The 27860-nt window shown below is 40.5% G+C and overlaps 1 protein-coding gene across 6 annotated transcripts; it reads left to right on the forward strand.

Annotated features, from left to right (window-relative positions):
- The first annotated feature begins 103 nt into the window (after nucleotides 1–103).
- On the forward strand, nucleotides 104–27778 carry bbx (BBX high mobility group box domain containing). Of its 6 annotated transcripts, XM_086160832.1 has the most exons (17): nucleotides 3932–3992; nucleotides 4895–4977; nucleotides 5489–5568; nucleotides 12385–12556; nucleotides 12671–12928; nucleotides 16215–16419; nucleotides 16508–16575; nucleotides 16770–16844; nucleotides 17774–17854; nucleotides 18078–18143; nucleotides 18522–19383; nucleotides 19472–19604; nucleotides 20331–20482; nucleotides 20679–20768; nucleotides 21728–21925; nucleotides 22633–22825; nucleotides 23363–27778. In XM_086160832.1, the coding sequence occupies exons 4-17, from the start codon at nucleotides 12398–12400 to the stop codon at nucleotides 23439–23441; spliced, it is 2619 nt and encodes an 872-aa protein (XP_086016958.1). In that variant the 5' UTR covers nucleotides 3932–3992; nucleotides 4895–4977; nucleotides 5489–5568; nucleotides 12385–12397; the 3' UTR covers nucleotides 23442–27778. The 6 variants fall into 6 exon arrangements, with proteins under 6 accessions (XP_086016959.1, XP_086016957.1, XP_086016960.1 ...); XM_086160831.1 differs by lacking the exon at nucleotides 4895–4977 and having other exon boundaries at nucleotides 3873–3992; XM_086160834.1 differs by lacking the exon at nucleotides 4895–4977 and having other exon boundaries at nucleotides 3873–3992; nucleotides 21731–21925.
- Nucleotides 27779–27860: the final 82 nt, after the last annotated feature.

A 27860-nucleotide genomic window follows, 5' to 3' on the forward strand; every position in this document is an offset into this window, starting at 1 on the left:
AATCTTTCAATCGCTATAATATAACGCGGCCTCTCATTGGTGGAGCTCCGCCGTCTGTCACGAGGTCCATCCAATCACGTCCGGCCGTACATGAAGGGGGCGGGTTTGTTCTGTGTGTACAGTATGCTGGGGGAAAAAAACTGTTGATAATTTCACAGCGAAAACCCTTTAAAGCGGATTTCAACCGTAAGCCCGTCGTCCGCGGCGTCTTTTCTGGACAGGTACGTGCCGTTGAGTCGCCGTTCACACCGTGTTGTGTAAATCGACATCTTCCAACCCCGCTATCACGCGCACGGACACCCAGGAAGCTCCTAACAAGTAGTCACTGAACTGATAATAGATCGCAAGCGGCGATTTGCGAGTCGATACGGCGCCTTTGCGACGAGTCCTGCATCTCTCGGCCGACCTTTGTCACGAAAACGGTCCCCGGAGATAAAGTTAAGTCAGGGGGAGGTGATGTTAGCGAGTGCAGGCCAGTCTGGGTGAGAGCACTTTGCAAACCGGGGGAGGGGAGGGGATATAGCTGAGATGAGAATTCTCTCCCACCGCGAGGAAAACCGAAAGTGTGTTTTCTAACACATTGCGTGACTGAACAAGTGTGTGTTTATGGCAGGACGTGTGTGTTTTGTTTTTGATTCCGCGCGACGAGCTCGCCAGTGTTTCGCTTTTGCCAACGGTAACGTTCATCACCAAGCGAAGTGCTGCGTTTCGGTACCTCTGTCAATTAGCGCAGAGCACAAACAACTGGACTTCCGGTCTGGATTACAAAACAATACTGTTTACTAAGTAGTTCCTAGTCCCACTGACAGCCGATTAAACCTGCTGTGTCACAGATTATGTAAAATCGAAGAATGGTAAAAGCTCGTATATCTCACACATCAACATAGTAACCCAATCTAAATCTGTTTTTTTGGTTTACTTTCTTCCCTGCTTGGTGTCACTGTGGTTATAAATATGCTGTAATCACTCATTTGGGGATGGGAGGTTTGCGCCGCACGATGCGCCGGAGTGGAGAAAAACTTTTCGTTCTTTATATTGGTAGACGGATGCTGGAATTGGAGCTGCCAGGCAAAGAGAGGAGTTATGGATGTAGTGAAAAAGGATATGATGTTAGTTGGTGTGAGAGAGAAGGATGCAGAGAATGGGGTTTGATGAAAAAGGTTGACTTGCTGTGGCGACACATGAAGGGAAAAGCTTAGAGGAGAGGGAAGAAGAAGTTTTCTGGCAGATTGAGAATCTTGCTGGCAATCAGCACCAATTGCTGATGCCGCATCGACTTACGGTGGACTTTTTTGAGAATGATGACAGAAAAGTGAAGAGTCAGTCAGGCCAGAGATAGTCACACATTTTTGCAAAATGGTGCAGATGTGCGGAACGTTAGCGGAACGTCATATTCTTGCAAGTTGTTTTGGAAGTCTGCGCAATTCCTAAATCCACCGACTGCACTTTGAATTTGTTGTAAAATAAATAAAGCAAGATTTTGAGCAAATGGGATTGTTGGCTCAGGAATAGACAGCCTCCAAGAGAAAATTCACAAGGTGACAAATCACATACGTGCATTGTAAACGATACAATTGCTTGAAAATAGCCGTACTTTCCGTGGTGATGTGCGGACAAACCCGGACAGAAATCCCACCAGATGCTTTTTTTTCCCTCGACAATTCAGACTTTCACGTCAAAGCCAAAACAAGAATGTCAAATTCACGTTATATTGCAAAAAAATACGCTGCTTTTGAGAAATGGATTAAGGTCAAAGTTTGACCAAAACACTTGACACTTGACACTGACACATTCAGTTGTATATCCTTCATCAAAAGATGAGAAAAGCTCAGGATGGGTTCTCCTGATTTGACAGTTTACTCCACGATGTGCCCGTTGCACAGGTGGTGACAGCAGTGCCAACGCTGACTCTGTTTTGCAGCTTTGCCACTTACCATTTATCTAGCTCTCTTAAAAGAAACGGAAAAAAAGAGACGTCTCTGTTTTCAGAAAAACAGTGTTTTTTGCAGAAATCTTAACTGTCTCTACAAAGCTCTAGCCCAATTTCTTAACTCTTAAAGTCAAGTGACGTCAAATTTGGACTTTCTTTACAGCAACTCGCAGATGGAGCAGCAGACACTTTTATAACTTTACTCTTCGAGCCTTTAAGAATTAATGACACACATTTAATATTTTACACCTTAAGAGTTTTCTCTTCGATCCACACAGCTCCTACCACATTCAAAATAATAAACTACCTAATGAAGTTTCCAAAAAGGAGAAATGTCCACACATTTCATGTCAAAACAACAATTCGGTGTGAATCTAAGACTCGAGCTGACATTGATATTATGTAGCTTTTAAATTGTAGTTTCAATAAAACAAAACAAAACTAAGGCCTGATTGTTACAATCTTCACATCTTACTATAACTTGTTTCATTCTACATGAGTAATTTTGCTTTACTTTCCATCTGCAATAGTTGCACTCTACTTATATTGGCAAATATATTTGAAAGGCCACTGTTCAGATACTGGTGTCAGTTTTATCTCGAAGCTATGTATTCTTATTTTTTGGTCACAGTGGCAATTTGCTGCACTGTCATATTTATTCTTGAATCATTACGAAGGGGAAATTCGTCCTAGAACGCCTGAACTTATTTGAAAATAGCAGAGAAACCTTAACTTTGAGTGCACTTATAGTTTCCTCTCAGGAAAAAAAGCCAACTTTTCCATGCATTTTTTCAGTTTGTAAACTTCTTCAGACTTTTGGTTCAACGAGCGAACGATACTACATGCAAAATACGCGCTTCTTCTTCTTTTCATTTTGACTGCTCCCTTCAGGGGTGACCAGAGCGAATCAACCTCCTCCATCTCACCCTGTTCTCTGAAACCTCTTCTCTCACACCAACTAACTTCACGTCCTCTTTCTTTCCCGCCATAAATCTTCTCTTTGGTCTTCCTCTTCTCCTCCTGCCTGGCAGCTCCAACCTCAGCATCCTTCTACAAAATATGCACCATCCCTCCTCCATACATGACAAGACCATCTCAGCCTGGCTTCTCTTACCTTCTCTCCAAAGCGTCTAACATGTGCTGTCCCTCTGATGGACTCATCCCTGATCCTGTCCATCCTTGTCACTTCCAAAGAACACATCAACATCTTCATCTGTGCTTCCTCCAGCTCTGCTTCCTGTCTTTTCTGCAATGCCGCTGTCTCTTAACCAGACTAAACCTTGTCATTGACTTGTACACCTTTCCTTTCCTTCTAGCTGATACTCTTTTATCACAAGGTGCACTGTTGACTTGAAACATATTTGCATTGAAAACATATGTAGCTTCATGTCTATTGCTACTTTGAAATGATAATTTTTAACTCTTTGTGAGCCAGAACTGCGTAAGTCTTTCTTTTACTCCTCTTTTTATTGTCATCGAATTTTGTCAGCGCAATGACATTTTTACTTTGTACACTGCCGTCACACAAAACGGACACCAATAACAATAACTGCCAATAACACGAGACAATGTGAATACACACAACAGTATGGGAGCGCGCTTTCAGAGACAAAAACAATGTTGACTGTAAGTTTATTATCGCACGGTAATAATTTTAGTAGGTAATAAATACTACTCAAGAAGGAAATACTAACTGTTATAAATTAAGGAGGGTAAACTAAAGTGGCTGTTCTTAGGCTTAAGTTATATTTTCAGAAATCTGAGCCATTATTAAACTCTTTATTTTTTTCATTACCTCGATTGCCCTAAAAGAAATCGTGCTTATGCATGTAATTAATCGACCGGGAAAGTTTTCGTGGCGCTTAACTCGGGGACCCCTTCGACTCTTAATTTGGTGACAAAGCGCGGCGCTTCCGCTTTGACAGCGTGTCGTCGACGCCAGCTTGACGCGACTCGTGTCTCGAACAGCCAGTGCCGAACTGTTATGATGTGTCAATAAGTTGAAAAGGTGGACGGCTCCGGCGATGAGCGGCCCCCGCGGCACCTGAGCAGCGCATCCGAGGTACGTCCGCTCACCGCGGGGGATGTTCATGACAGAGAACTTGGGCTTTTATCGATCCCCCGTCGAAACCCGCTCGCTATTTTCGCAAGCTCTCAGTCAGTCACTCTGAAAAAAATGTTATTATCGCCGCTTTGGACATGATGTCTGCCCGCTGGCTTGGCTTCCCCCTCTCCTGCTTTCCACCCCCCCACCCGCCCCTGGACGTGTCTGCTCCCCGCCGACGGTCCACTGATACCCGGCGTCGTCGTCGGCGGCGCCCGCCGATGTGAATGAAAATAAATAGCAAAGCAACTGTTTCTCAGTGAGGTGGTATAACTTCCCCCCCCCTCCTTCCCCTCCTCCTCCTCCTCTCCTCCTCCTCTCCGCTGCATCAGACGCTTAGCCTCGATGTGTGTCAGCCGACCGGGGCTGCTTCCCGTCGCGGTCCGTCCGTGACTCCCCTCCCGGCGGCCGTGGAAGGAGCCTCCGCCCCCCCAGCCTCCTTCCCCCGCTCCCTTCTTCCCCTTCCACCGCTCCTCCTGGAAACCATTGTATGCGAAAACCGCGACACGTCCAGTTAGCACACACTCTTAGCTAGCGGGCTAACTAGCTACTTTTTTTGGTATTCCCGGTAACGGCGCTAGGAAATGGGAGCCGCTGCCCGGGCAAACATTGCCCACGGATGCGTGTGCCGGGACAGAAAACCCCCGGTTTAATTAATCAGCGTGGATGTTTCCCCCTCCTCCTCCTCCTTCACGAGTGGGGGGTGGTAGGGGATCGGGGGGTGGGGGGGGATTTCGACGACATTGTCATCGGAGAGTTTGACAGGAGTGAATACGCTTCCGCACCGCACACTCGTTATTTTTTATTTTTTAATCTTGTTTTTATTTATTTTAATTTTTTTTTCCTCCTCCGACCCGAAGCAAGATGGACTCTCGTCCGGCTCGTCCGTCTTGTCAGAGCCCCGATCGACATTTTGCACGGAGATGAAAATGTGCGCTAATAGGTAGGGGGGGGCTTACACACACACACCACACACACACACACATAGAGAGAGACACACACGCACACACACATTCGGTGGCGTTATTGAGTGAGGGTGGGGGGGTCCTCGGGACTTGCCTGTGTGTGAACGGGCATCAGGAGGTTTACCTGAGAACCAGCTGACCCCCCCTCCTTTCCCCTCCCGTGCAGCCGATCGACCCCCCTCCTTCCCGGGGCTCCCGGACCTGCTCCGTCCGGGGTCGGAGGGGTGAAAATGCGTCCAGCGGTCGCAGGGTTTCGGCCTGCATGTATTTTGGTTTTGGCCACCAGGGCGGATCGGCTGCACCGTCAGACCGATCAGTCATCGGATCAGACAAAATGTCCCACCGTAGTTGTTGCAGTTGTCGTTGCGTTGTGCAGCGTCACTTGCCGTGCAAAAAAAAAAAAAAAAAGTTGCTTTGCACACATTTCTCCGTGTTGCAGGGAAAAGTGATGACAGCCTTGACTGAGAGCGATGTCTTGTGTTTTTATAGGTCATCGTCATTGCATGACAAAGGCCGTGGCAGATTCATCCTCATCACTCATACAGCATTTCCATAGTTTTTTCCTCCCAGTAAGTATTCCACTTATACACGCCTGCTTCGCTCAGGGGACCGCGGTCATTCAGTCATTCATCGGTGAATTGCATATTTCATCCGTCATCTCTTTACACACCTGTAACAAGGGCCGAAAGAGACAAGGTGCACCAACTTATTCCTTTCAATTTAGCAGATACAAATGTGTGGAGAGCTACAGAATATATTCTGTAATGCTCCCATACCTAGATACTGTGTTCCTCCATTGACTGATATACATATATTTAAGAAAATATAGCTAAATGCGTCATTTTTTTGCTGTCCTCAATGCAAGTTAGAAACTTTTATAAGCGACTTCTGAAACTGACTGTAGTTTCAGCTGCATTTACAGTGACTGGTATTGAACCTCTTTGAAGCACTATACATAGTCTAATACAATAGTGACTTTGTTAGGGGCTTTCATTATCACATAAACATGCCGGGGGAATTATAACTTATTTATTTCATTTTTACTTTTTCATCATATACCTTGGGATGAGGAAAAATATTAATATGCTAATATTACAAAAACGTTTTTTATATTGTAGATTTTCTTGCACTGTGGGAATTTTGATGCACTGGGCTGTGTGTTTTAAAATGATTTCTAAAAAGCAAAGAGTCAGAACTCTGCTGTGTTTATTATAATTGAAAATACCAAAATTGCAGTTTTCAGCTGATTATATCGCACCACTTATCACCATGTAGCAGCAGTATGATTACTATTGACAAGATTAGTTTGTCTAGAGTTCAAGATTTTTTTATTAATAAATCTGAATTGAGTGATGTTTTGATAGAATAAAATATGAAATTCAAGATGTTCTTCCATGTGAAAATGTTTGAGTCAGGGTTCAGATTTATTCTGAATTCTTTTCTCCTTTCCATCAGTAATATGTGCCAGTGTCTCTGGTTCAATACATTGCCTCCTCGATCCTGCTTTCGAAATGAAGGCGTTTCAGCGTCCCTTCAGTGAAGTGCAGTCCGTTTTTCTCCCTTAGAAATGTCCAAAGTCAGACGCGTGTTTCTTGGGTGTATTCCAAGTCTGCTTAGTTATGCCCTCAGCGCAGTGTTGGTTTTATTTGCGTGAGGTAAATAATTAACATTATTGTAAATATTTATGTATGAGCAGTCACATAAGTTATTATACAAATTTCCGCTAAGTATAAGAGCAATTCAAAAAATCTGGAACAGTGGGAGGCTTCTGACAGAGATTGATAAGGGTATTATCGACCCTCATTAACCTAAGCTTGTTCTAATTGACTGTATCAGTGGCGTCAGGCAGGCTGGTTTTCATCCTTCTTCACTGACGTTTTGTGTGTCTATTCTCAGGGAATTATATCTGTACAATACGGACTATTAAACCTTTTGCCAGCAAATTTGCTGATCTTTCATTTGGTCATTCGGCATACAAATCATTACCTAATACTTTCCTCAGTGAGGCGGGATGAAGGTATGACCCTCATTTTCTTCTATTTTCTAATAGAATACTGCTTTTCAATTGAAAACATTTGAAAATTGTTTTCAGGGAGTTGGATACTTGTAACTTGTACCTTACTACATAGATGATCAAACAAAACAAAATTGCCACCGTAGTAAAGATCAGAAGGTTCTTGTGTGCTTCTTCAAAATCCTGACATCTGAGGAACATGGAATGTTACTGGTTGATGTGATAATTAATGTCATTTTATTTAGCAGCTACCAGAGTCTGTTTAGTTGGTAGAGGTAATCAGACAAAATTGCAGAACTGAACGGCTCGGTAATTGCAAGTGAAATACAGTATATTACAAAGATTCGATTTGAAGGGAACTTCATAAAGAGCTGTTTCACGCTAAGCGTGAACTATTGTCCCGGAAATCGAGCAGAAAGTAAAGGATGTTTCAGTTGTAGGTTCTTACTCGGATTAATACTCATAATTTTTAACTGGACGTTGCCACTGCGGCTAGATTTTTGGGAAGGACCCAGATTTCACTGATTTTTTTTTTCTTTTTTTCTTTTTTTACCTGTAGAAAGACAGCATTCATCCATCGAATCCTTCTATTACTATTCACATCGTAGTTTGAGCTAATCAGTGATAATTGACTTGTTTTCTAAAATAAGCAACCTTAATATAGTAGGAACTGGTTTGCTGATAATCCAACAATGAATTCAAGGACAATAAAACGCTGCCAATATTCACGCAACTGAGCTAATTGCTCTTTATTACATTCACTTTGTAGTCAAATTTGTTGTGTGGTAATGTTCAAATGTAGACTTTCTTCCTGATTTTATGTGTATAGCGACAGTAGCAATATCTACGGTAACCTCATTAAACATTTTACAAATTCACAATCTGGTAATGCTTATAATTTACCTGTACTCATCACACAAGACTGTGAAAAGGCAAATTCCTGTGCAAATTTTCAGTTTTCTTCACACTGCACTTTTGCATCATACTGACGTGAAATGGCTTTCAAGTTTGATTCGTGTGACTGTATTTAACCTGCGATAATAAGATAAGTCGAAGGACATGCGTGTCTGTGGTCCAGTACTGCAGCCTGATATACTCCTCCGCAGAGATGTACAATAATAATGTGATGGAAACTAGTTGACAAGAGTTGGGAGTAGTCCACTTATGAAGGTAACAACTCTTCAAAATTTATTGACCCCATTATTATTCGCTCATTGTCAGCCTCCGTTATCTGAATTACATCAAAAATTAACATTGAATGGTGTCACACAAGCCTATTTGCAAGTTGCTCACAATGGTTTTGGGCTCTTTCATTGGTAGCTGTGCAGAAAAACACACACACACACACACACACACACACACACACACACACACATATCCGCTACCCAGTTTGGGATGGGTGCTGGATGAAAAAAAAAAAAATCAACTTAGTAAAGTTTTGAGAAAAAAAATCTGCACATCAAAAATGCTCCAAAAAGAAAAAGATGATTTATTTTGCATGTAACTCAAAAAATGTATACATATCTCCGGTAAGCATCTGAGGAAGAGCCTAGTTTTTGCTCGAAACATCATGCATGCAAGAATAAGTTCTTCGTCTCTGCATTGAGCCAATGAGCAACCGTGATTTGGCCCCAAATAATATTAAAACCATTGTTTTCTGTTCGAAACAAACATTACGAATTTTTGTAGTATGTATGGTTATTGGTTTGAATTCTTTATTTAAAAAGCAAAAGTCATAATAGTGAGGGTCCAAAATAACCTTTTTGGCTCACTTGCCAATTGCTATTTTACCAAAACAAAGAACCAACAAGTTAAATAACATCCACAAAACATCAAAACTATAAACATAGCATTGCACAATCATAGCACAATCACCAGGAGTGATATTTTACCTGCAGTCTGGATGCTCGCTGAATTTATTGGCTCAATGTCATTGTGCACTCGAAAACTTGGGGACCTAATAATTCAGGAGTTACACAAAGATTTGATGGAATTGCTGAAACTAGCGTTTTCCACTCTAATTCATATGACTCAAAGCGGAGTTTTCGCACATGTGGAGTGTTGAATCACCCAGCAAAAAACACACAGTATTTCATAATTATGCAGCACACCTGTCAGCCTTTTTCTCCAGTACCAGCATCAGGTCCAGATGTAACAGACTTCGGTAAAACATTTGGGTGTTTTGTTCAACCTAGATTGCAAGAAGAGGCAATTTGCACAAGTCTAGTTAGGACGCTAAAGATGTATGCCGTGTAATTTCTCTGAACTCCTTGCATGCTCATGCAGCTCAAGTTAAACTGGCCCTGTCTTAATGCTTAATGCTTTTTTCTGTTCAACAAAACTTTTTTTTTTTTTTTTTCCCCAAACTGGGAATGCATTGGTCAATCCATACCAATGTCCAGTATTGTTCAAATACCGATGCCGAAAGTTTGATGTACCAGGATGATGAAGCTAATCAAGCTGATCTTTTAGCAAGTTGCTCATTCCTACTTGTAATTATTCAAACACATTTGCACACCGGTGGGATTCTGGTGCTATATTTATATTTTATGCAGTTGTATTGTTTTATAGATAGGGTATAGCAGAACAAGCCTGATGCCGCTTGGTTCATGTGAAAAAATAATGAAGTCTCTTATTAGTTTGGTACTTCTATGATGGTATTGTGGTATTTAATCTGGACTGGGAGTCAGGGAATACTCAAAGAGCAGGTAAAGGAATCTGTACTTAGAGTATAAACATCAAATCAACCCCAATCCCTCTGAGAGCTTTCACTTAAGGTACCTGATTCTAATCTTTGGTTTCTGAATAATTTGTCAGTAATTTGTCTCAGTGTCTTCAAAAAAGTCTTAAATAGTTAAAAACTTGATTATCAGAGAGAAAAAAAATCTCCAACCACCTGTCGTACCGTGATTACAGGGAAAAAGATAGGTAATTCAGCACGGTTCTTTGTGCTACCTTTACCGCAAAAAATCTGTTGCGTAACTATTGGATATATTGGCCTGCAGCAATTTTCAGCATCAAAAATCTTACTATTACCGTCCTCACAAAGACATCATGCCAAAGAAAACTCTGACAAGATAGGGAACATGCTTGTTTAGGAGCGCTTGTTTTAACAGGAAAGTAACAAGATCTTACTGCCTACTGATTAATAGCAACAGCACACTGGAAGCCTGGTTTTGCTCTGTAATCTCTATATATCTTTGATATAATTTTTTTAATAATTAACTAATCAGTCTTGTCCTTTCTCCTATCTGTAATCCTTTTTTCACCATAGGCATAGTCAATTTTTTTTTTTCAGGAGCATTCACGAAACGTAGCACGATCTTCCTCATAATTTCATTCAGGGATGAAAAAAGAATACAAAGTCAAAGAAGGGAGGCGTTTGGATTTCATTTTATTCAGGAGAAACACCTTATCTTAACAAGGAAACTATGAAAGAGTATAAAACATTGTCTAAAAATGAATATTTCAATATAGCTTGCACAGGAAGTCAAGTTATCACTGGTGATTAGAAATAGCTGGGATGTTTGATGCAGCAGACTTTCTGGATTGGCGTCTTAATTTATATAGGGATGATTCAATTCCACAAAATTCCAGCATTTCAAACAGGACCAGGAAGGCTTTTGGTTAGTAGACAGAAGTATAAATAATGACAAAAGTCCAGTCGTTCACGGTGTGCCTGAAATGCACAAAGAATCGTCGTCTTAAGAAATCGAATCCTACATGTAACTTTTTTTGTAAACTTTTTTTATTATCTGAAATATGTTTAGTTGTTGATATAGGTTTAGGCAACAAAATCCACTTGGATAGGTTTTGTTTGTTTATTCTGTCTGGGAGATAATCTGACAGGAAACCTGTGTCTTGTGCAGAGTGGCAGTTTAGGTTTTGCCTGAGTGCCAACGTGCTGTTTTCGTTTGCCTTTTTGAGAGCCATAAAACAACCAGTAATAATTTATTTTGCACCTGTCAGCCATTGTGCAAAGTAATTACCTCTGACACTCACACAACTGTCCTCCTTTCGGTATTTGTGGTCTTAAAGAATTGTGAAACATTGTCTGGCAAACCATCAAACAACCAATCAATCAATCAATCAATCAATCAATCAATCAAGTAAGCAAGCAAACAGTAAACAAACTGTCCCTGTTCAAACTTCCAGAATGTACCTCTTGCGCTTATTACTTTTTGAAGAAAAAAAAATCATAACTTTACCTAAAAAATTGCCCAATTCCATTTTCTGTTATTGGCCCACAATGGAATTTTTCAGAGCACGGTATACTCTGAAGATATGCAATGTTGTTGTTTTGGTTTTTTTGGGGGGGTAAAAATACTCATTTAACGATATGTTATTAACACCTAGCCATCCGAAACAGTGACTTTAAGCAGATAAGAATTCCAGGATGCCTGTAATTCTCCCAGTTGAGAAAGTAACACAATATCATAAAGTGGTTAAGTGACGTCTGGTGTTTTGGGAGCGTTTTAAACACATAAAAGTGAATATTTTGAGTTAAATCTACGTCTTTCTTACAAATATTTGCATCCACCTTCAAGTTGTGTGTGAAAAGCAGCCCAAAATGACAAGAGCCCAGGGTGCAAACCACAACAGCAGACGGTCTCTTCCTTTTCCAAACCAACGCACTGTCATTTAGCGTCCACATCATGACAATACATACAGCCAAGATACATTTTAAACACACATCTCAGAATCATCTCAGACAGACTGTATTTTCAGTAACACAAATTTATCAAAGCCAGCGTGCAAACAACCAGGTGAAAATTATATATACATTTACTGTAAACGGACGTAATAAGCACAGAGGTTATACATTTTAAAGAAAATTTCTGCACAATAACTGTACTTATTTATTTATGTATACCATACTGAACTGTTTTAAAACAATGGCAGTGCCGGTAAAAGCATTTTATGTTGTTGTTGTTTTTAAATAACGTGAACTTAAATGAAGACTTGTAATCATTTCGATGGTCATAGCTTGACTTGGATCACCAGAGGTAAAATTTGTCATACACAAATTTTTAAAATTTGATTTTCATCTCTTTTTTTTCATGTTTAGTATTTTTTAAGGGTTAAAAAAAGGCATGAACAATAGTTAGTTGGGGAAAATAAATCTATATTTTTAACATTTATTTCTTTATTTCTTAGATTCTTTTTTTTTTTTTTTGTTCCATTGCGGTATTACACAAATTATGGTAAACAATTTGCAGTGACAGCAAAAGCTCAATTACGATGCATTATGCAGGTCAGTTTTCGGGTCATGTAATGGCTATAACTTTTGCAAACTGCCTTGGCGGCAGCTCTTCGGTCCATTCAAAAAAATATTTCTGCTCTTATGCTTTGCACATCTGATGTCTTTTAGGTGTGGCAGTACCATGAAAGGAGGAGAAAGGGGTAAGGAGCCAACTGTTGCTGGGGAGGTCACTGGCAAGCGCCCAAAACGCAAATGCCTACAGTGGCACCCCCTTCTCTCCAAAAAAGCTTTGGATTTTTCTGAGGAGGAAGAAGAGGAGGATGAGGAGGACCTGGAAAAGGTGAGCGTGTCTTATGTTCCCGACAGCTATCCAGGTGTTGTACAGGAGTTTTATCATCATTTTAGAAAGGACAGCAAATACAGCCGCTAAGATCCTCTGACTTTTTTTTATCAGCAGCCACTGCTGTGTGAGCAGGACCAGGTGTCCCAGGCGCAATGTGGAAGCACGGCAGAGGAAGCAGAAGAGGACTCCAATGAACAGCGAGCTCGTCGGCCAATGAACGCCTTCCTCCTCTTCTGTAAACGCCACCGTTCTCTGGTGCGACAGGAACATCCTCGCCTAGACAACCGTGGAGCCACCAAGATCCTGGCCGACTGGTGGGCCGTGTTGGAGCCCAAAGAGAAGCAGAAATACACAGACATGGCAAAGGAGGTGAGCGATCGTCTTTGATAAACGCTTCTACTTTGTAACCAAGCAGGGATGTAGTCTGTGTTCCTGCGCAAATTATTTCCTAGTTTGGTGAAACTCTTTCAAAAGTCTTTATTTCTGCTTAGGGAAGTCACAAGGAAAATACAAAGACAGAGGAAAATCCCTCTTATCATTAAAACAACAGGCTAAAAGCTCATGCATAAAACATAACAATAGGGATGCATTAAAATTTAACATTCTGATAGCATCACACGCATATGAGCGAAGAATGTTCTCAAGGAATTGCAAGTTTAGCACAGATGTTTTTTTGAAAACATTTAATCTCATGGGAACGTTGTTGAAATGTGAACAATCCCTCAGATATTGTGTGTTGTTTTTTTAAAACGTTGGTGGGCGTTCAGTAGTAGCATTAGCCTATTATATGGGAAGATTTGATGCTAAACGAAGGGTTACGCTTAGATGTCAGACTCAGGTCTATTAACTACTTGCCTTTTCCAATACAAACATTTGATTTGGCTGAGCTGCTGCGAATCGGGTTGTAGTTTGAAAACTTTGGTTCAGTTGTAAAGCTCAAATCTTATGAAGATGGTTGTGAGGTTTTTCTTGTTTTCATCGCCTTTCAGCCGAAGGAAACCAACTTTTCTTATCAGCCTGTCACAGTCAGACGGAATGTAGATGTACAAAGAACAGTGTCTATACATGACTTGTCCATAACTGTGATTTCTCTCGGATTTGACTTGAGCAGGCTTCAGCTGAGTAGACAGGATCCGTCGAAGCGATGTAATGAAAAACGAATCACCAGTCATTAAGAATGAGTTATAAGCTGGGCCTAACGGTTTGAAATCTAACCATAACGCAGAGGGTCACTTTAGCAACCAGAGCCCGGAATATCCATCAATGGCCAACCCCAGACAGGCGAATTTTTTTTTTTTATCAGTTGTGTGATAGCTGCTACTAGCCAAGTGATGTATCTTGCAGCCTATTTTTCTCAGATGCAATAAAGTGTGTCATTGCATTTCATTTTTACACATTGATAAAAGGGTGATGCTCTACTAACACATCATAAAGCTGTAAGCCAAGAAGAGGGCAATAGAGATTTAGGGCACAAATATCCATTGTACTTTTTGCAGTCACGCCCCACATGACAATATCTATTTGGCTGTAAGTCATAATGCATTACACACCTGACAGAATACATTCATCCAAAACATATTTAATCCTGACTGTCCATCCATTTAACCAGCCCCACAAAAGTGTAATAAGGTTACAAATTAGAATGTCGTGTAAACACCCTTACAGTCAGAATTCACCCCAACCCCAGGATAAACATGAAAATGTTCAAATAACTTTATTCTGTAAAATTCCAAATATATTCAAGAGACTAATTGAACCCTAAATGTGAAAACATTTGCTTAGAAACAGACCAGTCAGTTGTTGACATCCGCTTCTCTCACCTACTATGGGGACTTTCCATAAAAATGTTCTTTTGAGTCAACAGGCCACAATTTTTGACAATTTTAAGATAAGTTAAGATAAGATAAGATAAGATAAGATAAGATAAGAACAACTTTATCAATCCCGAAGGAAATTGTTGTGCCAGAGTTACGGAAAATATAACAGTAATAAATAATAAAAAGAAAAGGCAGAGTTAGAAATAAAATAAACTATAAACTATAAAGTGTCTCAGTGAAACTCTTAAGTGTCTTAGTAAACAAGTGATAAAACTATAAGTTTCTTAGTAACAAGTGAGGTAAGGAGTGCACAATAGTATGATAAAGGAAAAATTGTAGTGTACTGTTATGAAATGAAATTTCATAAGGTTTTATAAGGTTTTGTAGTATTTGTGGCAAAATGGGCACCATAAAAGTAATGTTAAAATGATCTAGGTGGATAATCTGGATTAAAGGCACGGGTAAATGCGGGTTATTTCTTTACCAAACAATAATGTGGATATGATCAATTCTCTTATTTGGGAGGATTTTAAATAGCATCATGCTCGATGGGACTCTTTCCTAAATTCTGTGCATAGCTCATCTCCCCGTGTCTGGGTAGATTTCCTCCGGGTTGTGGCGCGTCCCAACGGTCCAGAAACATGGAGAAGGTTCATTGGAGGCCTTAAGTTGGTCAGAGGTGTGAATGAGAGCGTGAGTGGTCGGATGTCTCGATATGTGGCCCTGCGATCGACTGGCAGCCGGTCCAGGGTGAATGCAACTTCTTGTCCCGTGACAGCTAGGATAGACTGCAGGTCTACTGCAACGCCGAGTGCAGGATTAGTGGTATAGATAATGAATTAATTCATGAATGAATGAATGAATCTTGTGTGTTTCTCCTTTGGAACGGGTATGTGTGATCTATGACAAGGCTCTAATAATAAGTTCACTAGCAAATACAAACATACAGATTAAGCTGGCAGGGTGTTACATTACACCAGTCAAAATGAATAATAATGTACAATTAAAGGCTTTAATCTCCCATTAATACTCACTTGATAGTAAACTGTCCAGCACACATTGTCGAGACTGATGTGAATGAGTGAAGGGTTGGTTTGCGATGTATCGCCACACATTGAGTTCAAATATGATTTCATTTGATACCCGGCTACATGAAGTCAGCAGTTGTTGAAAAAAACCTAATTAAATGAAATATGGGGCTTGAAAAAAATAAGTTATTCTCCAACGATCAAGCATATTTTCTCAGATTTGGGAAAATAGATAACAATCATGTGACAACTTTATTTTTAATGACGGTTTATATTGGCCCAGAATCACCTCTCAGGTTCCCTCTGAATATACTTGACATGGCCAGAATGTGGGGCGTGTTGTTTAGTTGTCCTTTAACTGCTACACGACTGTCATTTTAATCTAACTGCTCGCCGCCCACCCAGTTGTAATTAAGTGTTTACCGATAATACCACTTTCACTTGTCCTCACCGGGCCTCTCTGTACAGAATGATCTAAGCACAGACTTTGCGAGGTGGTTGTTTTCCTTACCCTTAAGGCACGTATGAGCAGGATTTGTGACAGCGCAAATAGTTTGAGGGCAGCTGTGGTCTTACGTGCTGACACGGAAGCGATTTGGCAGCAGAAAATCGCATACTGAATGGCCAGACATGTTGCATCCAGCTTTTTTGTTGAAAGAGAAAAACATGCAGATCATTTGTATGTAGCTAAACTTAGCTGGAGGAGACCTTTACATCATTTCTTATTTACCCAGTTGTTTTCAATGTGATCAGGAAATATTTTTAGCTTTAAGGCGCTTTAGTGTTGACCTGATTTATTCTGGTTTTCAGTACAAGGATGCATTTATGAAGGCAAACCCAGGCTACAAGTGGTGTCCCACCACCAGCAAACCAGTCAAGAGCCCTCCATGCCAGGCCGTTTGTAACCCGCGCAAAAAAGTTTGGCCATTCTCTTCAAACTCATCAAAAGACTCCGCCACTGCCAAAAAGATGCCCAAAACTGACAACATGCCACAGTTGAACTTTGCCATGGCAGGTGAGTGACAGAATTATCAGCTGAAAGCTGCTGCTGCTGCTGTTTAGCTTGCGGAGCTGCTTTGCTAATCACTGTCATTCTTTGCCAGATCCTACAAAGATGGGAGGCCTTAGCATGCTGCTGCTAGCTGGGGAACACGCTCTCACAAACAGAGAGGTTGGTGACTGGATGGCTGCATCCTTGTAATGCAGCAGCTCTCCATTAGGGTGCACCAAAGACCAAAACACCACAAATCGCAGTTTCTTAACCACAAAAAAAAAAATCAACTTTGGAATTTCCATATTTTTGATGGTCCTTTCTGTCATCCCCTGGGTGGAAAAGTCTTAACTCCAGTGTTCTTGTCTCGCCAGATTCCTTCCAGCACTAAACCTAGTTTGCCTGACACAGTCAGGGAAGGGAGCTCCTTTCCAGATGAGAAGGATGAGGTACGTCCTAGAACTACATTCCCCCTCTTAAAAAGTCTACTGTGTTTTATCTTATACACCCTCAAGAGACGGTGACAGATGGTACTTAGACTTAAGGTATATTATCACAATCCTTTGTAAATGTTTGAACATTTATGTTTGATATTACATATCACTATCCGTGTAGTGATATGTAATTTGAATTACTTTAACCCCTCCCCAATTCACACATGCAAACGGGCACTTTTTTTTGTTTAGAAACATGGTGAAAATGCAAAGGCTACATTTGTTGGAATTTAGGGGAACAAATGATCACATGATTTCAAAAAAAAAATGAGAAAGTTATATCTAAAGTGTTTTAATTCACTAGATTTTTCAAAACAGATTATAATATTTATTGACTAGATCAAGATACTGTGTCACATTTATTTTGTTAAAATGTTTGCGATTGGCTATTTTCGCTGTTAAATGAAGAGAGTTAAAATCAGCTACATTTCTATTGTTAGGGGCACCAGAAAGACCGTCACGGACACTGCTCAGCAAACAGCTTAAGATCACTGTGACATTTTATGTGAAATAGACTTAAGTTACAACTATTTGATTTCAGTAGTTTGGAAATACAGACATTAAGCACGTTATTTCACAAAGAAGAAAATGGGTATGTGAACGCAAACGATGTTCGGAGCGACAGAGCAGTCACATAAGGGCTAAATACATGTGTGTAAATATATGTGTGTGTGTGTGTGTGTGTGTGTGTGTGTGTGTGTGTGTGTGTGTGTGTGCGCGCGCATACATACTGTATATGTATGTATGTATGTATGTATTTATGTATATGTATATAAATGTTTGTATAAATGTATGCATGTACATACCTATGTAATTATATATGTGGTGTCTGTGTGTGCATATATATCATATATATATATATATGTATATCAATAAATCTACAGATGCTATCTGGAACAGTACCAAACAGAGTGCCTGACACCACTGACAGAAGGGTGACATCGGCTTGCTCTCCACTGGTGGAGGTATGACTAGATTTAACTTTCTGGATTTAACCATAACTGGGCCATAAAAGCTATATCTCAACACTACTTTCTCTTATGTAACATATATATACACAAACAAAAACACACACACACACACAATAAGTATTACACTGAACTGAATATTAAAGAACAGTTACATTTTCCGAAGACCTTAGGAATACTGTCGTAATTGATAAGAGATCATGGTATTTTCTCTCGACAGCCGTCTGTATCTGTGGCATCTGAAGTGAAACCATGCAGGCAGTCAGCTCTCTTCCAGCTTGCTGAAGTAAGTCTGCAGACAGCCGCTCCCCTGCGATGCTTACACCGCATGTCTCGTGTTTTTACGAACAAATATACAATCGGTTCTTTAAAGCGGCGTACCGGCTCATGCTGTTTGACTGACACGTAATAGAGCTTTCAGCAGGTAACTGTCCTGTGTGGATAATAGCCCTAAATGCAGAGATACTAGATTCATTGCACCTCCCGATGCTTTGACAAAAAGTGCTTTCCTCAGAATTCAAATTGTACCTGCATTCTAATCTTTTTGGTTCGACCGTTTCGAAAGCTGGCAGGGGCTGCAAATCTTAAAAGCATTATTTACGTCTGTGGATATTTTGAATGGATGCCTTGAAAATGTATAATGTGGCATTTTGTCTCGGTGAAGATGTGTTTAGCGTCCGAAGCCGGAAAGATGGACATGGTTGAATCTCAGCCAGGGGACAGCTCCTTACCTCCCTCTCTTCAGCAAACTACAGTCAAGCCTCTGATTAAGGAGGAGCAGGAGAAAGCAGACCCTGACGGCACTCCGCCCAACCCTCAAACTTTACCCCCAACCCCTCCGCTTTCCTCTGTCACATCTACCTCCTCTGATGCCATCCCCCCACAACTCGGCAGCCAAGTTCCATGTGTCAAAAAGAAGAGTAAGAAACGAGAGATAGCCAAGTCGAACGACAACGACGAGATCTCGTGTCCTGTGAAAAAGATCATCAAGAAATGTAACCACACGGACTCAAAAGTCGACATCGTTTCCAGCACGATTGAGGCCGTGGCCAAAGGAATCTGGAAGGACTTAGAGGACAAGCCCAAGAAGAAGATCCAGAGCAGTACTGCTGGGGAAAGCTTTGGTTTGGTCAAAAAGAAGAGCAAGCTCAAAGTCAAGACTCCCGTCAAAGAACAGGAAGCGTTAGACGACGATGGCAAGTGTGGACAGCCCATCTCCTCCGACCTGGAGACGGGACAAGAGACGACTGCCGTCAGTCCCAAGATGGAAACTGAAGAAAAAAGTATAGAAAGCACAGAACTGGAGGCTAACCTGGCAGAGCCCCCCAAGCCTCCCAAACCTCCCTGCACGCTGCCACCCACAAAGCTCAAGGAGGAAGAAAAGGGGAAAGAGGGGCCGATGGACCCAGAACCCAACACGGAGAGCCGCGGATCCAGGAAATCAGAGAGGAGTTGCAAAGGCGCCTTGTATAAAACCCTGGTTTCTGAAGGAATGCTTACTTCACTGAGAGCCAATATAGACAGAGGCAAGTGTCACAAACCGATGGCCATTATTTGACCATCCTGGATCTGATAGGGAATTTAAAAAAAATATGATCTGACCTGCACACCTAGGTAAAAGAGGTGCCTTTCGTGCTTCGGATCACGACGCGAACTGGAGTGATGACAGCTGGGCAGTTTCTCAGATGGGACCTAATAACCCCAAGAAGCTGAAAAAATCCAAGTCCAAAGACGAGTCTTCACAGGGGTGAGTTATTGCATCCACCGTGATGTGTTCGCAGGCGATGCTCCGATCGATTGGCTGTCGCTGTCACTCGTCTACTGGCCTGTGATTTCCAAACATTTTCATATATAATCAAAAAACATTTCAATATTGTTGAACCCTTTATAGCCACTTTTAAGTATAACTTTACCTCATTTCAAGGAGGAGTTAGGAGGAAAAAAATTTGATATTTTGCTACATAACTGACGAGGTATGGCAATGTTATATTTATCTTTTAGCCAAAATCTAACATTGAATTAAATCAATGATGTATCATTCTTTCCCAACACAGGGAAAGTGTTGAGAAAATGTTTTGGTTCCACAAAGGGCCATTTCCAATGAAAGGACAAAATACAGCATTGATTGTGGAGTGTTTTTTTAACATCCTGTTGTGACACTGCTTTATCTAAGTTTTATCTAAGTTTGCTGTGGATATTCATCAATCTCAAATGTAATCAATTTGTTTTTCCTACATCAGAGGTCCATGCACTGTTTTTAGCATATATTTGGCTACATTGCATTCCAGTTGGCTACTCTTAACTGGTCTCTTAACTTTTCTTAGTAACCTTTGCTCAGTAGTAATAACCAGGATTTTCATACCTTTTTTGAGACTTTTTAGGAAAATAAGTACCTTTGGAGTCTGTTTCATTTTGTTGTGTTGACAATTCATTATATTCTGAACTTCTCAAAACCCGGAATTTCACTCGCCAGCCTGGGAAAACTGGAGGAAGAGTTTGAAAAGAAGTTCAACAGTCTGCCACAGTTTAGTCCAATGACTTTTGATAAGAAGGGGGCTGCCGTGGCTAAGAAGAAGAAGAGTGACAGCTCCAGTCCCCAGGACGAAGCTTCTAAAACAGGCAAAGGTGAGAAGAAATCAATTTTGAAAACCAGTGCTTCAATATCCTCTCATTTCATCCATGCGCTGCACTGTGCCTGCTCTTCACACTTATGTTATTCAGGACCAGTTGTGTCTTTTGTTCAAACAAAAAAAAACAAACATGTTTTCCATAACATAGCATGTCCATGCACCTTTTTTTCTATCTTTTTTTGCTCTATTAGGACCATCCCCATCACTGAAAAAGACTCCATTCCACAAGATTGTTAGGAAGCACAAACACACAAAGGAGAAACCATGTGCAGTGGAAAAAGGTGAACTAGAATGTTGATGTTTGTGCTTTAGTTGCAATGTTTCTTTTTCATTCCATTTGACGGTGACGGTTGGCCTGCATTGATCTGAAGACCAGCAGCCTGTTTTTGCAAAGAAATAATGGTTTTTCACTGCCACAGAACGGCCTGTTTAGTTCATGTTGGCTGCGTTGCGTCACAAATTATCTGTATGTCAAGCAGTTGCTGTTTCACACACTTAAACTGTTATTAATGAAGCCTTTCACATAGGAAGCAAAAGCAGTTACAGCAAGTACCAAAGTAGACCAGTTCTCTATTTATCTTTCACTTAAGCTCTCTGTTGTCCATCATGTGCAGAAACATGCCTATGTAAAGTATTAAAGTAAAATTACCTTATACTGGAAATGACTGCCTTGATTTTAAGTGATTTGTTATATTTTCCTCTCATCGGCTTGGATAAGATAAGACTCCTTTATTAGTCCCATAGTAGGGAAATTCATAATAGGTGAATGAAGATGATAAAACCAGCCTCGGTGATGGAATATGATTAGATTGTGTATTAGAGAACAGATAAATAATCAGGGCTTATTATGCTGATATTAATTCCCTGTCAACACAACTAACAGTTGCTTAGCAGCTTTATCCCTCATCTGAAGGATTTTATAACCTGATGTTCGAGATACCAAATGTAGATAATAACACTATAAATAGCTTGACCAAGATCAGTATAAAATGAGAATAGAAAATAAATGTATACTCTTGGCCACCATGAAAACATTTTCAATAATGCATCACACTCATGTTTCACAATATTTACTTCATTAGAAGAAATCATGAACAATTGGTTTGAGAATTTTTTTAATCTTGTATCCCAGTGAAATCTATTGAAGAAGTTGGGATCATAATATGGGTACATTTAATCGTTGCCTACTCGCACAGGTGATATCTCGAGAACTGTGTTTTGATGAGCTCTTTCTCCTCAGCAGTGGGACAGAACGACTCCGCCATGTTGGTTTCAGCTTCAAAAGCCAAAACATGTCCCCCTGTTGCCATAACATGCCCGGATTTCCAGGGCACCACAAGTATGGAGATGCTAGTAGGTAGCCAGAAGAGGAAGGCAAGAAAGACCAAGATCACACACTTAGTTCGCACAGCTGACGGCAGTGTGTCTCCAGTTGAGGGTGAGTTATGTAGCCTACAATCTCTTTTTTAAAGTGTTCAACTCAGCCCACAATTTATCCAAAGGTACTCCCTAAGGGGTCTGGCAGTGCTCCATGGCACCTCATATCACCACTCAAAATTACAAATATCTGCATCAGGAAGCAGAAAATGAATTGAGGAATCACGGTGATTGTTATTTAACCCCCAGAACACCAGATGGCTGAGAGGATTTAACAGACCTGGTGTTTTTTGGGATCTAGTTAGTCCGATAATGAATAGAGAAAATGTAAGCCTTAAAGAATTGATACCCGGGAAAAGGAAAACAAAAGCTTGTTTTTATTCTTTTTTATTCAACATTTTAGTAGGATAAATCTGTAGCCTTGCATGACCTATTCCTCCAAATCTAGTCATAATGAAGGCATCACTGAGCCTTATCAGTAAGACTCTGATAAAATTAACATCGATTTTATTATGCTATTGGCACATAAATTACAGAGTACTTCTGGTCATCCTGCTAAAAGAAATGGTAATGTGTAGCACTTTTTGTCAGAGATTGATCCACTTTCAGTGGCTCTCACATTCACACCTTATTCCGAGTCAGACAGATCACAAAGGTTTTCATTTTCAAACAAGGACTCACAGAAAACATGAACGTCCGTACACTATGCTGAATTGTCAACAGAATATGAGCTCAGAATTGTTATATTTATGAGTTTCTGTTCTGCAGAGGACAAAATTAGGGACCTGAACCAGGAACAGGAGAAGAAGCCATTACCCCAACTGAATTTATGCAATGAAAATGGGTGCTACAGTAATCCCAGACCAGAGGAGGCCAAGGAGAGCCCCGTACCACAAGAGCTACCTGCTTTCTTCAGCCTGGCAGCACTCGCTGAGGTGGCAGCCATGGAAAACGTTCACAGGTAGGGACTCGCTGATGTTTAGCTCTTCCAAACAATAGCCCCCCTCTAGCCCAACCTGAATAGACTTCGCCAGCCAACAAAACTGAAACACCACTTATATACCCGACCTCGTACGTAGCCCCCATTAGTCTGAAAATCCCAGACACGCTCCATTAGTACAAGCCGGTGTGGTGATTCGCCATTACTGCAGGATCAAAACTGTACTAAGCACCTGAGAGTACTATGTAATTGCAGTCATAAAATAATTTTCACTGACATCGATGCAAAATCCATTAAAGACTCTGCCACGAGACAATAGCGCACACCGATTATCTAAATTGTTCTGTTGCATTTGGGTTTAAATAGAAGTTTTCTCCGAATAATATTTCAAGGTTAATGCATGCGTGCCGCTGATGTTGTGGTACCTGATGGCCATGGCCTTGATACCATTAAGCGGTATTCAATTGGTCTAATGCCTCGCCCGGGCAAAAGAGTTTAGATGAAAGTCGAGTTTTGGTTTCAAACAACTCTAACGTCCTCTCAAACGTCCTGTGACAGAGGCCAGAGAGGTTTGGCTGAGAGTCAGAAGAAGGAACTGGCCCAGACTCCAGTCCTCATCTCCTGCGCTGACCAGTGAAACTATGCTGCTGTAACGAAGAAAGCTACAAGATGGACACTGGCAGTGGAGCTCCACCTTCCTCAGTGACAGCCCCACTCTGAAGGGAGACTTGATCAGGAAGCTTTGTGAATTTAGCTTGGGTTCATGGTGGGGGGGGAAAGAGACCCTCTCTCCTTGCCTTGCTCCTCCTCCTCCTCTTCCTCCCTGCTCCTAACTATCTCAGTGTTTTCCCTAAAGCCTTCCTGTGGTTAGAGAGATGATGCCTTTCTGAACCCCTCTCACCCCTTTAGATGCTCTGCTAGGGCCTGTGGACGTACCACACTGTCCCCCAGTGCATGGGTTCCCTCTAGAGATGATTGTCATGGGTTTACCCTTTTGTCCAATAGTGACCATTATTGAGGTCAAGTCTTGCAACATAAAACATAGCATTTTAGGTAGGTTTGATTTATGGACAAGTACGGCTCTCTGTCACCTTTTTTACCTCTCGTGCGCAAACACACACACACATACACACAGACACACACACACCCACACACATGCGTACTAAAGAGTTCCCTCCACCTCTAGTAGAATACCTCTGTGTTTGTGTAGCTCCCATTCCTTCTACTCCTTCCAGCTTCAGCCCAAAATGACGTTAACCAGGGTAAACGGTCACTATGGATATACTTCCATACCAACTTCTCGCTTATTGTCGGGCCTGTGGTTCAGTTTTGGTGTGACCAAACAATGAAGAAAACCACCGGTTGAGTATTTGATATGTACGTTGTGTACATATGCTGTAAAACAGTATGTGGTAGCTACAAGTAATCATGTTAGGCTGAATGTGTAAGAGTAGACCTGTGCATCGGAACTAGAGTTTATAGCTGAGGATGTTTGTCTGTCCTGTTTATCCTTAATTAGTAGGTTCACTGTGTCCCAGTAAATTTCACGAGACAACAGGTCACCGTAGAAACTGCTTCTTGTAAATGGGAGGTTGCGTGAAAGTGATTCATATATAGCCTTAACCCTCCCGCCAAGACCCTCTTTGTTACCACAAAGCTTTCAACCAGCTTCTCGCTCAACGCCATCACAGTCCTGAAGTCCCTTTTCGATAGAGTAAATGCAGTTGTTGTTCAATACTTGATCTTTTTGCAGTTTTCGTAGCAATTAGAAGATTCCTTGTGTGCAAATGATTTAATGGAATAGGCATTTGTTTTGTTTTCTTTGTTTATGAACACTGCACTGCACTAATTTGTAGCTAAAGTTGCTCTTGAAAGGGTGATAAAATGCCTTGTCTCCACCATGCACAGTGTTGTTACGCCTTGGCCTGTCTTGAATCTGTCTTGATTCTGTCTCTGATGTCCTCAAGATGTGGCCGAAGCCAGACATGAGCTCCACCTCAGACGTTCAGGAGTTTGTCCTTATGAATGGAGAAAAAAAAAAAAGTTTTGTAAATGTCTCATAAAATGAGGAACATTTTTCACGAGAAATAATGTCAATATAATGTCTCCGAAAGCAGGCTAGGCGATGCTATAGTTACTCTCACAAGTAATGGAAACAAGGCATTTCATGATCTATCCCGTGTGTATTCCTATTGGCCTTTTGAGATTTCACTGCTAAGTAATGGTCTACTTAAAGGTCACTTGTAATCAATGATTTTATTAGTATTTATATTTTAAAGTTTCTTTTTTCCTTTTTTTTTTTTTTCGGTCAGAAGCATTCCATTTCTACGCCGCTTTTTTGGCCATGCTTTTGTTTACGGTTCATCGGCTGTAATGAAGATGCAGTTCAAGCTGCAGGTCTGTTGTCTTCCCATGAGTGGGTAGTGGCTAAAAAGCTGTTATGGACTAATGGAGGTTAACTGAGAAATATAAAGTCCCCCCCCAGCAATACCCCCTTCTCGTCCTCACTTACCAGCCTCTTCAGTCCCCTGTGTAGACCAATACTTAACTGATCATACTTTCAATTTGTCCATGACTGTCAAGGATCTTTGTTTTCCGTTCGGTTTTAAGGTATGTGCATTTACAATGATCTTTGAACTAGTTCAATGTTATGAACATCAGTAGATTTTCCTGACTGTTTTAAGACTGTTGTCCTTCAACATCATAGACTAAATGAATCCGCTTCCATGTGAAGTAATCCGGCACTGAGGTAAACTGCACCATCTGTATACTATGAATTTGTCTCACCCCCTTCAGGGGTGGGAGTTCGACTGCAATCGCATCACCACTTCTCTGAGATGTGTCGAGATTTTGGAAATAGTAGGGGGTGCACCGATTTGTCGCCCATGTAAGTATTGGCCTTGTGACAGCTATCGAAAAGATTAAATCCTCAGATGGCTGCAGGTGACGCTCGTCAGTAAAGGAAAGTTATATTCACAGTTGGAATATTTTATACTTTCGAAATTAATCAAATGGTTCAAAGACGAGAACAGTCAAGGTTTCTTTGTTTCCAAAGTTTGAAGTTGGGAATAAGGGAAAATAAATTGCTGATGAAATGTCACTTTAACTTGGAATGTCCCCTAGGACTTTTCCAATCGGTGCATCCCTTGATGATAGAACTGAAAAAAAAGAATAGGTTTTAGAGAGCTCATTATTTATGAGTATTGTCCCCATCTTGCATTATTACATGGTCATAATGTTTAGCTAATGTGGGGCCCTTGTCTGCAATTAATGCAGTATGTGCTACAAATTAATAGTTCATTTTTAAGTTTATCCATGAAAATCTCACAAACTAACTGCAAACATTTCCATTTTAACTTTATGGGAACCGCCGTATGCTTTACAATGATCCTAGTTATATATGTATTTATATATTTTTGCATATATGAGAGAAAGTTACATTAATAATGATAGCATCCGAGCAGTCAACTGTATAGTTCTTCCACTGATGGACATCAGTGTCATTCTTTGCAGAGACAAAGACACTGTCTTCCCCCAAAATAGAGATATATTTGCTTATAACAAATGAGTTTATTGACATTTGCCAAAGAAAAGGGAATGAAATATTCAAAAGGAAATCCTCTTTTTATTCTTTCTTTCTTTCTTTCTTTCTTTCTTTCTTTTTATGAAAGTTAGATTCATGGTTGCACTGCATTTTCTAGGTGAGTAAATCTTCAGGTAACAATGTCAGCACAATTCCTTCCGCGTGTCTAGCGGGATATCCTTGGTATTTGAACCTAGAGTTGGAACAATGTGCAACAAAAGGGCACCACTCAATGCCTCTTTTAATATACAGTATTTGCACCTTATGACCCAAACCAAAATAATCATGGTCTTTGAAGTAAACATAATTTTTACCCAATCTATGGAAATTATGCATTTTAACTATAATTATATGTCAGAATCCAGTCAACAAATCCACACTCTAGAAAAACAGCCATAATACTGTCTTCTCCCATCTCCTCACTTTTTCTATCTAGAAAATGCTTCTATAAAGTTGAAATTCCTATATTAGTTACCTAAATGACTATAATACCTTTTTGTGCTAGTACTGTCTTCTTGAATGTAATCATTTTGTACCTGTATTTTTCTAATTCAGTCTTGATTGTACTATATAAATATAAATATATATATATATATATATATATAAAATATATATATGCTATGATGGTATACTGTTCCTTAGGTGCATAGTTTAACAACCAACAGTTCTCATAATAAGAAAGCTGCAGAGCTGTGAACTCAATGGAAGGTTGTCAGGGTTGTGAGTCAACAGGACTCGCGGAACCGTATGAGAATTCATGGGACTGAAAGCTGAGAGATTCTTGTATTTTGAGTGGTGGGACAATAGCTAACCCTGCTATTTCTTTTTTTTTTCCTTTGCAGTACAAGTGAAAGTCTGTTCAGGGCAGTTTATATAACAGGGACACTCCTGCATCTAGATAGCATAATTGAATGCTTGAGTTTCAACTTATTTATTACTGTTTCTTTTTATAGGGTTAGTCAAATGATAAAAACTGAATATACAACTGAATATGCATCCATTTATACATGAATATGTATAAGATTATCTACCCTTTACTGGAATGTAGATCGCGGCTTCCTTTTCCCGTTTTTGGTGTGTGAAGAAGAGGTAACGCCAGATCTTTTTTGTCTCTTTCCTCAGATAGTTTGTGTGCTTAATCTGATTTACTGGTTATCATCCCGATTGATTTTTTTTTTTTTTTTTTTATGTTAAAGCCCACCTGTTAAATGCAGCCTTGCCTTACTGGAACCCCTGCTTAGTGAGGGATCTCTCAGCCATCCTTCCCTGCCCCTCCCACAACTCCTATGTCATAACACTGTTTGCTGATGCAACTATTATTCCTTTTACACTTTCTGCTGACGCAACTATTACGTCTTGAACACCAATTAAAATTACATCTATTACATCTGTGTGAAAAGTGTCTGTCGCTTATTTGTCATGTACACCATTTTTCATTGACCACTTAACTACCTGCACACTTACAAGTACGAC

This window comes from Fistularia commersonii, chromosome 15 (assembly GCF_037954325.1).
Source record: "Fistularia commersonii isolate RoL2024-O1a breed Wild chromosome 15, RoL_Fcom_v1.0, whole genome shotgun sequence".
In the NCBI taxonomy this organism is placed as follows: domain Eukaryota; kingdom Metazoa; phylum Chordata; class Actinopteri; order Syngnathiformes; family Fistulariidae; genus Fistularia; species Fistularia commersonii.

What these genes read in the sequence shown, in the direction of transcription:
- bbx (XM_086160833.1), top strand. Translation starts at nt 12,398, where the DNA reads ATGAAAGGAGGAGAAAGGGGTAAGGAGCCAACTGTTGCTGGGGAGGTC. An exon ending in ACGCTCTCACAAACAGAGAG is followed by an intron (nt 16,576 to 16,769) that starts GTTGGTGACTGG and finishes TTGTCTCGCCAG; the next exon opens with ATTCCTTCCAGCACTAAACC. An exon ending in TTCCAGATGAGAAGGATGAG is followed by an intron (nt 16,845 to 17,773) that starts GTACGTCCTAGA and finishes ATAAATCTACAG; the next exon opens with ATGCTATCTGGAACAGTACC.